Source organism: Oncorhynchus gorbuscha, linkage group LG15 (genome assembly GCF_021184085.1).
Source record: "Oncorhynchus gorbuscha isolate QuinsamMale2020 ecotype Even-year linkage group LG15, OgorEven_v1.0, whole genome shotgun sequence".
Taxonomy (NCBI): Eukaryota; Metazoa; Chordata; class Actinopteri; order Salmoniformes; family Salmonidae; genus Oncorhynchus; species Oncorhynchus gorbuscha.
The window spans coordinates 69,872,305-69,886,598 of NC_060187.1; the positions used below are offsets into that span (position 1 = coordinate 69,872,305).

At 43.5% G+C, this 14,294-nt stretch overlaps 1 protein-coding gene across 10 annotated transcripts in view; it reads left to right on the forward strand.

The window, feature by feature from the left end:
* LOC123997897 (oxidation resistance protein 1-like) overlaps positions 1-14,173 on the forward strand; it is a 196,895-nt gene extending 182,722 nt beyond the window's left edge. For 8 of the 10 annotated variants that reach the window (XM_046302581.1, XM_046302579.1, XM_046302580.1 and 5 more), the window contains 7 exons: positions 2,248-2,413; positions 7,260-7,340; positions 9,079-9,204; positions 9,805-9,957; positions 10,194-10,289; positions 10,604-10,677; positions 12,317-14,173. In XM_046302581.1, coding sequence (XP_046158537.1) covers positions 2,248-2,413; positions 7,260-7,340; positions 9,079-9,204; positions 9,805-9,957; positions 10,194-10,289; positions 10,604-10,677; positions 12,317-12,452 — 832 coding nt within the window. In that variant the 3' untranslated portion in view covers positions 12,453-14,173. Of the gene's footprint in view, positions 1-2,247; positions 2,414-4,484; positions 4,707-7,259; positions 7,341-9,078; positions 9,205-9,804; positions 9,958-10,193; positions 10,290-10,603; positions 10,678-12,316 lie in introns of those variants that run through there. The other 2 variants (XM_046302589.1, XM_046302582.1) reach the window with 2 other exon arrangements.
* Positions 14,174-14,294: the final 121 nt, after the last annotated feature.

Sequence of the window (14,294 nt, forward strand, 5' to 3'; positions counted from 1 at the left end):
GCAGACTGACTATGTCTGCTGAATGACCTAGTTGAGTGGCGACCCAGAAGATATGTAAAGTATCCTGACAATGGTGGGAGAGTTCCAGACAGTGGGGAAAAAGACCATATACAGCCTGATACATAGAGACACAAGACAGCAGAGAGGCATAACAGCCTCATGCCATTTTTAGAGACAGCCACAGGAGACAGGAAACAGGAGACAAAGGGCTGTGAGACATGGGTTTAATTCTAGACACAGAAAAGGTAGGAAGTATACGGAGGAACAGAGGACGAACAGCAGAGGGGCTAATGATCTTGGAGCGGGAGGGAAAGGTCTCGGCTTCTGGGGGTGTAGCCACAGGGCTATAGCGGCATGCCAGCGCTTCTGGCTTGACCTTCTTGGATACCGGTCGGGACTGCAGAAGCGAAGTGGCCTGGGCCTTACTGAACTCCTCCCAGAGGTCCAAGGACTCCGCAGGAAGACGTCCCGGGGCATGCAGAGCTGACTTCAGGCAATGAGTGTGGCAGAACGGACTCCAGCCCACGATGGCACCAGTAGACCAGTCAATAGAGGGATTGTGTCGCTGGAGACAAGAGAATCCCAATACCACGGAAACCTGCGGAGACTCAATTAGCAGGAATTGGATTGTCTCGCTGTGGTTACCCGACACTCATAGGTTGACAGGGGTGGTCTGGTGGGTGACCACGGGGACTTCCGGAGTTCATTAGATGCAAGGTGGGATCCTTGAGCGAGGGATTGGGACCACAATCGGACCTCTTCTCCCTCATACGTTCCCACAGCCGACAATCGATCCGGATGGTTAAAGCGATGAGTGAGTCGAGATCCGTCGGTAGTTCTCGTGCTGCAAGCTCATCTTTTACCTCCTCCGATAATCCGTGCAGGAACATGTCGAACAGCGGGTTCCAGGTACCCTCCACTGCTAGCGCGCGGAACTCCACCGCATAGTCTGCCGCACTGAGAGAGTCCTGCCAAAGCTGGAGTAACTTCCAGGCAGCCTCTCTCCCGGACTACGGAGCCTCAAACTTTTTTCACCTCCGCCACGAATCCATCCAGGCTGAAGCATACGGCCGACTGTTGTTCCCAAATGTCCGTAGCCCAAGCTAGGGCCATCCCGGACATCAGCGTAAAGAGGAACGCTATCTTAGAACAGTCAGAGGGAAAGGAGGAAGGCTGCAACTCCATGACGAGGGAACACTGAGTGAGAAACGCCCGACAGGTGCCTGACTCTCCATCAAAGCACTCCGGGGGAGGTAAGTGGGGCGGTAGGGTAGCCTAGTGGTTAGAGCGTTGGGCTAGTAACCGGAAGGTTGCAAGTTCAAATCCACGAGCTGACAAGGTACAAATCTGTTTTTCTGCCCCTGAACAGGCAGTTAACCCACTGTTCCTAGGCCGTCATTGAAAATAAGAATTTGTTCTTAACTGACTTGCCTGGTTAAAAGGTTAAATATATAAACCTTTATATAAAGGTTAAATAAAGGTAAAATAAAAAAATAAAAAAGTGGGGTTCCCAGGAAACCGAGGTGACGGCGCTGCTACCAGCCAGGTTACTAAGGGGCTGGGAGGTTACCGTTGTGATAGGCTGCTTGGTAGACAACCCACGGACTTGCTCCCTTAATGTGTCCAATGCCTGGTCGTTATGTTCGGCCACGGCCTGGAACCCTTCAATCAGACCACGAAGCAACTCCTTGTGCCTTCCAATGACAGCTCATTGGGCGGCGATGGCTTTGTGCTGCTGGTCCGAGTCTGCCGGGTCAGTCATGGCCAGTTCGTACTATCACGTTTGAAGGTAAGACCCAGTTGCAGACAGTGTCAAAGGAACAAAAGTTTATTAATTCGAACACGGGAAGGCAAATGTACAGGATGGCAGGCAGAGGTCGGTAATCCAGAATAGTGGGGCAAAGGTACAGGATGGCAGGCAGGCTCAAGATCAGGGCAGGCAGATGGTGGTAATCCAGAGTGGAGGACAAAGGTACAGGACAGCAGGCAGGCTCAGGGTCAGGGCAAGCAGAAGGACAAAACCGGGAAAACTAGAGAACAAGAATATAGACAGGAGCAAGGGGAGAATACTGGTAGGTTTGAGGAACAAAACGAACTGGCAAAAGACAAACACAGAACACAGGTATAAATACACAGGGGATAATGGGCGACACCTCGAGGAGGATTGAGACAATCACAAAGACTGGTGAAACAGATCATGGCGTGACAGTCTGACTGTCTGTGTTTCTACCTCTCTCCCCTCCCCAGGTCCGAGCACCTGTATGTGTTCTTCATCCAGTGGACCCCAGACATGTATGGGGAGGGGGTGAAGGGCATCGGCCATGAGCCAGGGTTCATGGTGGTCAAGAAGCCTTCGGGGTTCGAGACAAGAGAAGATGAACCCCTCACGGATATCAACAACAAAGAGTGGGAGGTAAGGACTAGAGAACTGAGGTGTTCCACACTACATTCTACATTCTGTGTTGTTTCTTACATGTCTGAATGTTGCTGTACAGTAGTATGTGTAGTAGTTACAATACAATGAGTGTACAAAACAATAGGAACACCTTCCTAATATTGAGTTGCACCCCCTTTTGCCCTCAGAACAGATTAAATTCGTTGGGGGTATGGACTTTACAAGGTATTGAAAGCGTTGCACAGGGATGCTGGCCCATGTTGACTCCAATGCTTCCCACAGTTGTGTCAAGTTGACTAGATGTCCTTTGGGTGGTGGACAATTATTGATACACACGGAAAACTGTTGAGTGTGAAAAAACCAGCAGCATTGCAGTTCTTGACACGCAAACTGGTGTGCCTCTGACACCTTCTACCGTACCCCATTGAAAGACTCTTAAATCTTTTGTCTTTCCCATTCACCCTCTGAAAGGCACACATACACAATCCATGTCTCAATTGTCTCAAGGCTTAAAAGTCCTTCTTTAACCTGTCTCTTCCCCTTCATCTACACTGATTGAAGTGACATCAATAAGGGATCATAGCTTTCACCTGGATTCACCTTGTCAGTCTATGTCATGGAAAGAGCAGGTGTTCCTAATGTTTGGTACACTCTGTATATTTACCTTCTCATCCAGCCTGTGTTGTAGTCCATAAATGTCCTATTTGTTAAATGCTTTTATTCAGTCAAGTGATTTCTTTTGTGGTGATATGTCTGTGTGTTAAATGGAATGTATATGCATTGTTATTCTGCCGTCATCATTATCTATGCTCCTTATGGTTATTTGTGTGTTCAAATTATTACACTGTCATTTATGATTACATTGTTTTGATCAATCTGTCCAAGTGTTTGCTTGATGTGTTATAGTTATGTTTATTGTGTAATTTGTGTGAATACTATTTCCTTTGGTCGGAAATGCACAATTTTCACTCAGATTACAACAACCACAATGTTTTGCATGATTGTGAAATCATTTTGTTCCAAGTCAGTTGTCCACCTTATTAATGCAGTATATATGGCATGCATTAATATATCTGTTGTTGTCGGTCATCCCAAACTATAGTTGTGCTGGATGACCTGACTGACTGGGGTGTTCCGCAGTTGTAGACAGATGGATGGAATGGTTCCCGTTGTGAAAAGCTGGTTGGTTCAATGCCGGGTAGGCACATAGGGAATTCTTTAAAACGTGTGGGCATTCTTGTGTCCGTAATATACATAGATGTGTTCAGTTCGCTCACCCTTAATAGTGGCTTTATGGGATTTTCATTTCCCCTCAAATATGGATGTAGGGTTTTAGGATTTAAGAAGCAAGATTTTGAAAGAACAAATTAAGGACTCTTAATGCATTATTCTGGTGTGAATATATTATTCTGGTGTGAATGTAGAGGAATGGGGAAAAGTCCAGTGTGTGGACATGGCTGCTCAAAGTCTGTCCAATAGGTTGGCTGGCTGCACTTGCGTGAGGTATAATGGTGAGAGGATATATTCATTGCATACAGAAATTGATACGCAAGCTGTGGCTGGGATTTCAATTTTAATGTAAGTGAATGCTGTAGGAAACAAAGTGGGCTGATTTGTTTGGGCCTGGTCCTGAAGAGGCTACATGATCCAGTGATTTGAATAAGTAAATAGTTGCCTCTCTTTTACGTTGACCCTTTAAGGTAAACATGGATTTTAAACAACACTTATATTATTAGTCTGTAATAACTGTAATGCTCTTAGCCTTTTATTATACTTTATTTGGCCATTGATCATTAGGTCTACTGTGCTTTATGTATATTGTATGTCATGCAATATGGCAAGTATGACAATTCAAGCCACTTAATTGATTAACGTTTGATGTGTGCCCAAACTACTCAAAGGGGATCCACCAAGCGTTTTATTGTTACAGTGATGTTACACGAGAAGTGCATTTGATCTCCCTACAGTACCTCATGAAACATTTTTTTTATTAATGTACTGGTATTGTATCTTTAAATTGCTCTAGTGAAGTATGCAAATAGGAAGTGCCCTCTGCCTTTGAGCAAATAAGGAGCTGGCTTTGCTCCTGTCCTGCATTGCCACTGGCTCTTGCGGGTGTCAAACAAACATCGAAGACCCTTCTAAAATGTTTCTATTTTAGTTAGCTAGTAGATTCCCCGCCCGTCCGGTGTCTGGTTCAACATCGATTTGTGGAGATTGGAGTTACTTCAGGAATGTGACTGTCAAGCTCAAAGAAATGTTCTCTAGAAGGGTGAAGGAAGAAACGCCGCTGACCCCTAAGTACACTTATGTATGTATCTATAACAGTCCGTGTTTTAGCTGCGCGTGTTTTGTTGTTGTTAGCCTGCTAGCTACATTACTGGATGGCTAGCTTGCTAAGAAAAAAATGCAAACTGCTTGCCCAGTGACTGACTGAAATCAAAATAGTCACTGACATATCTGATGAGTCTAAAAAGGCAGCACTTGATGTTGTCGCTTTGTATCACTCCTTATCTTTGGTTCTCGTTTTGGAAAGTTTTGAGGTTCCGTTTTTTTTCAGTGAACAGAATCGTTTGTGAACATCGTGCTATATTGTATATAACGTTAGTAACTAATAACATCGTAGCTAACTTGCGACATTGTATCAATACACTGTGTATAGCTTACAGTTGGTTCTACAATTTCCATTGCATTGACAGTGATCGGCTTTTCTGTAATGGTGAGATATTTTAACGTTAGTTGGATGGGCTGATGCAATGTCTGTTTTGGAAAGAATGACCTTCATGTAAGTTGTTATTTGGGTGGAAGGGGAGCAGAGAATAGCTTGAATATTGTAGCCTGGTCTCAGATCTTTGTGCTCTTGCAAACTCCATTTCTCATTGTCAAGCACAAACAGACAGGCACCAGGCTATGGTCGTTGGCCAGCCTGAGACCTTCCTCCTGAACACAGAAGATGGGGATTGCAGCAAACTGGCCTGACTTGGCTTTTCTCAATAGACTGCACTTTAGTGTCAGCTAAAGTTAGGCTCCAAATCAATATTTAATGAAGACTGTAGTTTACCCTTTTCTTTGCATTATTGAGAACTGTAATGTGGGAGCTTGTTTGGGAAAACGTTATTTACACAATGATTTAAGGTGACTAAAGAGGTGTTTCAGGGTAACTTATTTCCGCTTGACCCAAGTTTGCCCAATCCAACTTGACTCAAATAACTTTTAACTAGTGTATGGCAGCAATTCATGTATAGCCTAATTCTATAATAGATTCAGACAATTTCATAATTGTTCTAGTTTTTTTACATGCAGTATCATAACATATTTATGGATAGGCTTCATTTGCAGGGGTACACAGCTCCGGACCCACCCACAGCACTGCTCGTGTCCATAGAAACCTATTAAGTAGGCCTACTGTACTGTATCTGGAGTTGTGCACCCCTTGAATGGGTTTGTTATGCTATTTCATATGACCCCATGATGGCACTTTGTGCTGATTCATGGTCACATCCCCTTGAAGAGCCGGCCTCAAGGGGCTTAGCTACCTTCTGAAGTAAAAGTCTGGCTTTAGGATGTTATTGTGGAGGTAGAACTTGTAGCTATTGTTAGACTCAGCCAGAACTGCTGATAGGCTGTTTTGAAGGGGGATTCCCGTGTGTGCTAGCTTCCATGAGCTCTGTCTGGCAAAGATGTTTGCTTCAGCACATTATTATTAATGATAATAATAATAATAATATATGCCATTTAGCAGACGCTTTTATCCAAAGCGACTTACAGTCATGTGTGCATACATTCTACGTATGGGTGGTCCCAGGAATCGAACCCACTACCCTGGCGTTACAAGCGCCATGCTCTACCAACTGAGCTACAGCACTAGCGCTGGGAATTGCCCGGGACTTCACAATACGATATTATCACCATACTTAGGATATGTATTGTGATGCTCACAATCCTGCATGTTGCTCACTGTATGTCAGCTGCAGAGAGAGGAGAGCATTAGAAAATTAGTTTTGATCAGTCATGGATATAGAATTGCTGAAAATATGTTGGCTCACTATTTAAAAAGGTGCAGAACAAGCTATAGGATGAAAAATATTGGGAGTTTTGGCATAGGTACAGCCAACTAGAAATAGCTAAAGCTACTTAGACCCCCCCTGCCCCCTGATACTTGGAGTCAAAGTACCAATATTGCCCAAAATAATATTGCGATATGTAACTATCGGTCATCTCTGATCAGCAGGTCAAGCGAGGCTGTCTGGGACTTGTTCTCCATGTTCTCCATTTTTATATGCTTTCTGGGGGCGTGGCTAATTAAATCGTTACATCAGAGTTCTTGGAGTTCCTCTGTGCTCTTGTCCGGCTATACCAAATGGGTAATTCAATTTGACTTGCACAGTCTTGTGCAACAGATTCAACATGTCTGTACACTAACAGGCTGGCAAGTGCTTGATGGTGCACTGGTGTTGTATCACCTACAGTCCAACGGATCTTCTCAATTGATTAAGATTATCAGAAGAATGTCCTTGTGTGGCTTACGTTGTTTTTGTTCTGCCTGTGTCAGAATGGCTTGTCTGCCTCTCGTCCCTCTGGCTCGTCCTAACATCCACTAGTGGTGTTGCTTGAGATTACACAACCATGCAAAACACTTCTATTGGTTCATATCAACCACCTCTTGATCAAATATTAGACTTTAAACCAAGTCCATTTAATGGAGACCTGAATATCACATACCGATAGATGAAAAAATATACACAGTGATGTCAGGTCTCTCCACCTTCAAATGTACTCTCTCCCCTCCCTCTGCTGTGCTCATCCTTTTTCCTCCATCGCCAGCAGCTGAGTTACACTTCCTCTTCCTGTCTCCGCCCCCCAGGTAGTGTCACTGACTGAGTACCACCGCCGGATCGATGCGCTAAACAGTGAAGATCTGAAATCTCTCTGCAAGCGGCTTCAGGTGCCCCACTCAGCAAAGCTCCAGCTCTCCCTTCCCTTTTTCTAGACTACCCAAATGGTACCCTATTCCTTATGTAGTGCACTACGTTTGGCCACTATTATGTAGGGAATAAGGTGCCATTTTTAGATTAGCCCCTGCCAGGCTCTGTTAGCTCCTCAGTGTGTTTCTGACCTCTTGCCTCTCACCCAGTTGTCCTAGCTGGGCTTGACCTGGGCCTACCTGGACTAACTTTGACCTGGGCTAACCTTGACCAGGGCCCTGGGATGGGCCAGCACTATGATGCTGCAGCCTCATGTAGCAACTGTCCAAAGAACCGCTATGAGGATAATTTGAAGAGTTTTGTGCAACCGGCAACTAATACCTGGTAGAGAAATGGAGGGTAATTTATGCCTTCATAAAGTTCCCATAATGGCCTGCATCCACTTCTCACAGCTCCTCACTGACCACTGCTGTGGTTAGTTTCAAGAATGCCTCATTACTGTTTATTATTAGCCATAGCTAGTTAGATAGCCTAGTCCCAAGGCTGTCATAGAGACAAAGAATGTGAATCATAATACAATATGTTGTAGCTCATCTCTGTTGAGGGATGGGGATTTTCCTGAGGTTTCTTGACTCTGTCAATCAAATGTAGAATTTGTGTTCCTCCACTTCTGAGTGACTCCTCACAAACTGTGTTCATCCATCCACATCTGGGTAGTGAGGAACTGCTGCTTCCCCATCCGCCTCTGCTTTCTATTGAAGGGAGAGAGGTAGATGGTGGGTGGGTGGAAGTGGGATTCGATTCAATCCATTAAGTGGGTGCAGGATTGTTTGTGCAGGACAATACAGGTAATTCAACAGGACTGTAATGTGATCACGGTCAGGCCACCAGTAGCTAGGCTGTCTACAATCAGGCCTGTTATGGAGGAAGATAAACAACCCCCGCTGGAACTCAAACAATCCAACACCGTGTCTCCAGCTCAATCACAAATAGGCCTTCAGGGCCACTCAATATTTACTGTGTTTTGCATTTTCTCCAGCCAACATTCCTATTGTGCTAAGTATAGAAATATCCAAACTCGGACATTGTACAATTTAGCCTCCTGATTTACCCTCTGTATATGGATATAATGCACATTTTCCAAGTGTTATTACAATTCTGGAGAAGCCCACATGTTTTTATGAGCCATTTAGGCTCTCATAAGCCAAGGTTGGCTCCTTACCTTTTAATGTGTTACTGACATAAAGGAGTCTAGTCTATGTTCTCCCTAAACCCATTGCTCCCAAATTGATGATTTTCAAAGCTGAGTTAATTTGTTATATTAAGTAGGCCTATCTTGTAAATGTGTGTTTCCTGGGGCTCATGTTAGCCTGTAAAGAATCCTGCCTCTGCTGATATGAGACTTTATTCATATCTTTAAAACCACCTTCTTAGAAATCATATGACACACCCCCAATCCTAGTAAGTAATGTGGTATCGGTTTATTAGCCTATAGAAAACATCTAGCACAGTGTTCGGTTTATTAGCCTATAGACAACATTTAGCACAGTGTTCATCCCAGTCTAGCTCTGTCCCAAATGGCACCTTATTAACTGTAAAGTGCACCGCTTTTGACCAGGGCAGAGTAGTGCACTATGTAGGTGATATGATGCCATTTGGGACATATCCTAAAGCGATTGACACCCCATTACCTTTACTAGTTAGACAACCACCCACCCCTCCTGAGTGCCTGTCTGACTGTTGTCTGTGTGTATCCAGATCACCACCAAGGAGGAGGTGAACTCTAAGCATGCCACCTCTATCAAGACGGAGCTGGAGCCTGAGACCTTCAGACCCAACCTCAGTGAGCCTAGTGAGCTGCTGGAGGCGCAGCAGATAGAGAAGGTAATAACTCACACTGCTGACGGGCACAATGGCTTGACCCATGCCCATTGATTGTCAATGGGCTATTTCCTAAAGCAACGTCATGGTTGACCTTCAACCACAGGCCTTCAGCCATAGCAGTGCTGGCCCTCCCTGAGGAGCTATCTGTTTAGTGACAGCAGACTCTTGAGCCTCATCATTACAAGGCTGATGGTATAGTAGCTGAGTCAGATAATTTCTATGAATTACAATACTGGGATGGTTGGGGTTTTCAGATAAGGTCTGTTAGGTGGAGTTAGTCTTCAGGAAAAAGGCATATTTTCATGTAGGCCAATAGCTGTTGGGGAAAATTGATTCTTGTTAGGACATGCAACAAAGGAAGGAGCCTTAAGAATGTGTGTGACTAGCCTGCTGGGCTCTTATTGTAGGTCTCTCTGTGGTCGACACTTAAAGCCTGTTCTCCTGAGACTGTTGTGTTCTGGGTGTGTGGAGCTCAGTTACAATCTAACAACCAGCTGTGGGAAAAGGTCACTGCAGCTGTAATGGACCATTGATGTCTGTGGCCTTTTCTCTCTTTCATTTCTGTTTCCCCCCTCCCGGCGTCTTGTCTCTTTTCTCCAGCTGGCGAAGAACCTCCCTCCTCGTACCATTGGGTACCCCTGGACCTTGGCCTATGGCACCACCAAGCATGGCATGAGCATCAAGAGCCTTTACCGGGCCATGCAGGGGCAGGACACCCCTGTGCTGTTGGTCATCAGGGACAGTGATGGTGGGGTGAGTGGGACAACAACACTTCTCTATTAGACCTGAATCCCAAGTCCAGATCTGTGCACGTAACTCAAATGTGTATATATATCCTCCATTAACTTAAATGTGTAGTTTATGCAAAAGTGTGAGACAAGTATGCTCATCTAAAGTTAGGATTGGGCCTTTGAGCTGTAATAGATTACCATGGTTCCGTACTGTCTGTTTCCTGACCTGGTGTGTTCTGGTTGGTTGTGTTGCTGCAGGTGTTTGGTGCGTTGGCGTCCGAACCCTTCAAAATCAGCGAGGGATTCTACGGCACGGGAGAGACCTTCCTCTTCACCTTCTGTCCAGAGTTTGAGGTAGGCTGACCTCTGACCTCTCTGATTGGTGCCCTTATTCAGAACTGGCCAGTGTGGTCCAGTCACTTTTACTCCTCCTAATGTCCGTTGTAAACTCATCCAACCCTGCTCTGGTCTTAGCAATTAACATGCACATCGATAAGCATTTTCCTGAGAGGAGTACTAATCAGTTGTTTTCTTTATTAAATTAACGAGGCATCATATTGTTATGAGTATGCCTCATTCTCATGACAATGAGGAGCTTATGTAAGATGGCATGAGGGTTTGTAATGATATATTTACACATGGTGACGTGCTCTGTTCTGTGTTGACAGGTGTACAAATGGACAGGTGACAACATGTTCTTCATGAAAGGAGATATGGACTCCTTAGCTTTTGGTGGTGGAAGGTACGCTATTTTATTTTTATGTAAAAGTTTTATCTAGCAATAAACTTTGAAACTGGGTTGTCAGTTAACCTGTCTAGGACTGCTAGCGGAACCCCTCGCCAACAACCAATGAAATTGCAGGGCGCCAAATACAAATCAACAAATCTCATAAATCCAATTTCTCAAACATACAAGTATTAGGCACCATTGTAAAGATGCAATTCTCGTTAATCCAGCCACAGTGTCCGATTTCAAAAATGCTTTACAGCGAAAGCTCCACAAACGATTATGTTATGTCACCGCCAACTCACAGAAAAACCCATCCATTTTCCCAGTCAAAGAGTCACAAAAAAACACAAATGGAGATAAAATGAATCACTAACCTTTGATCTTCATCAGATGACACTCATAGGACTTCATGTTACATAATACATGTATGTTTTGTTTGGTAAAGTTCATATTTAAAATCGGTGTTCCTTATGTAAAATCTTATTTTACTTTGGCGTGTTACGTTCAGTAGTTCCAAAACATGCAGTGATATTGCAGAGAGCCACATGAATTCACAGAAATAATGTTGATGAAAATACAACTATTATACATGGAACTTCAGATACACTTCTCCTTAATGCAACCACTGTGTCAGATTTCAAAAATACTTTACGGAAAAAGCATAATCTGAGAAAGGCGCTCAGAGCCCAAACCAGCCAGAGAAATGTTGGGTAGTCAACATTATTCATAAATAGCATTATAAATATTCACTTACCTTTTGATCTTCATCAGAATGCACTCCCAGGAATCACAGTTCCATAATAAATGCTTGTTTTGTTCGATAATGTCCATTTACGTCCAATAGCTTCTTTTTTTAGAGCGTTTGGTAAACAAATCCAAAAGTGTGATCTGGTCCATTCGGACTAAATGTTCAGAAAGTTATATTACAGGTCGAAGAAACTTGTCAAAATAAGTATAGAATCAATCTTTAGGATGTTTTTATCATAAAAGTTCAATAATGTTCCAACCGGAGAATTACATTGTCTGTAGAAAAGCAATGGAACGAGAGCTACCTTTCAAGTGAAAGTACGTGACTGAGAACGAGGCTGTAGGCAGACCCCTTAGTCAAACAGCTCCCTTCCGGCCCCCCTTCACATGAGCAGCCTGAAACATCGTTCTAAAGACTGTTGTCATCTAGTGGAAGCCTTGGGAAGTGCAAAATGACCCATATCCCACTGTGTTTTCGATAGGGGTGAGTTCAAAAACAACAAACCTCAGATTTCACACTTACTGTTTGTATTTTGGCAGGTTTTGCCTGCCATATGAGTTCTGTTATACTCACAGACATCATTAAAACAGTTGTAGAAACTTCAGTGTTTTCTATCCAATACTAATAATAATATGCATATATTAGCATCTGGGACTGAGTAGGAGGCAGTTCACTCGGCATGCTATTCATCCAAAAGTGAAAATGCTGCCCCCTATCCCAAACAAGTTAAGATGTTATGGTTAGTCTACATTGCACAGTCACTGCTAGGTGTGTTCGGAAGAGTAAAATGGCGCCCATCGTCTTAAGTTTGTCAGAACAGACTCACAGCATGTATGTGATGTTCTTGCTGTCTGGATTGAGTCTCTGAAGATGCTGTGATGTATTTGTCTTGATGTGTTTCAGTGGTGAGTTTGGCCTGTGGTTGGATGGAGACCTGTACCACGGCAGGAGTCACTCCTGTAAAACCTTTGGCAACCCCATGCTCTCCAAGAAGGAGGATTTCTATATACAGGACATTGAGATCTGGGCTTTTGAATAACAAAACCCACCACGGGAAAAAGAGAAAGACTAAACATCCCTACAATGGCATTGTTGTCTCAAACCTAACTGCACATCACCACCCTGCTCCAACCCACTGTCTGGGGCTCCCAGGACGGAGCCAGCTGAAGGATGCGTGTTGTGCATTCATACGTTACTACTGCAGTTATAACAGAGCTTTTCTTTGTGAATTACCTTGTGTGTATCTTGTTACAGCTGTGTGCAGCATCTTTGAGGAGGTGTACTGTCCTGTACTATACTGTGAGGCATCAGGGGATGTGTGGGTTTGTTAGAGACCGTAGAGACGTCTTGTTGCAGAACCAAGGAGGAGCAATCAGATCGCTCTCTCTGGCCTCGGCAGGAGATGATGTCGGCTCAGGTTTGGGATTGAGAGAGAAACTGCCGTAGTCCAGATTATCTGAAATTGAGACACTCAAGGAACCCCGCCCCTCAGAACTTGGTTGACGTCAGTCAGTAGGATGTTACTATATGTGTTGTTACAGGCCTTTAGTGGAGAGATCCAGTAATAAAATGAACAACATGCGTTCCTTTGTTCTCAGAGGAGACGGTTGAACCTAACATAGTTCTGGTTGGTGTTCAAACACCTGAAGGAATAATCTCAGCAGGATGTGAGGATTATGAGGACACTTTATGGGGAGGAGGGGTATTTTACATCTTTGGTTTACTTCTGAGGCAAGAACTACGTATAGAGTGTTGTGTATTGTAGTCCTATTCTTCACCATCACAGCACATAGCTAGAATCAGAATATTACCCATCGTCGTACTAATAATGTTCTGTTCAGTGGGTGTACTACGTGTGAGTTCATCTACCACCGGCGCCCCTCAGGAGTCGTGTGTACTGTTCGTAGACAGTAATGTGTTGCAATAGATTTGTGGAATATGCAAATTACTGTCATGTGACCTCAAATAATCCAGGTTGGCGCTTTTCCTCGCCTGTCCGTGGCTCTTTATCAGAGAGGACTTGTAAAGCTTTCATGTCTTGATCCACAATTGCTTTTCTGGGTATAATTTGAAAAGCCTGAGATGTGGTTAACTGTTTTACATGCATATGACAATTGTATATTATTTATATATGATTATATATAAATATATTATATAATTAATTATATGTTGCTGTTGTGTGACAGTGATCTTTTTGTGCTGATGTTTCAGCTGTTACAAATATAATGTATATTACCCTGTAAATTAATGTTAAAATAGTAGATTTGTTCCTATATAGAAACACATATATGATTGGTGGGTTGCTTCTAGCACTTGAATCCGGTCTAAAAGCGTTATAAACCAGGTTCTTAGACTTCTAGTAGCTGTACAGTACTTTTTTGTTTAGAATCATAAACATGTTAACTGTTAGTAGAAAGCTTGCTGCTATAATATTAAGGGTAAAGCTAAACTAATGCTCTGTATAATTAAAGGGGAGTGAGGAGGCTGAATGTCAAAGATGAATTGAACTCTCCTCACAAGTTCTGCTGAGTGGTGAGTCTTCATTCGTTGGTAGACTGACTGTTAAGACTGTGGACTAAGAAAATATGTACATTTAAACTTCACAGCAGCTTTCCTTCCCCTTTCTGGTCTTCCACACCAGTATTTGTGTCTGTGCAGTCACAAAGAATAACATGGATAAATCCTCATTATTTTACAGGAACACAATGTATTATTGATGTATAAATTAATAAATAACAATAAAATTGTTGTAACCTGGGACTTGTCTGAGTTTGTATTGCTTTCAATCCCCTCCTTCCAGCATTTGCTCAAACTTTTTGACTGTATATTGAGTGCCACCTGGTGGACATTTGTATTAGTGCTTTTCAGGACTATTGGTCAT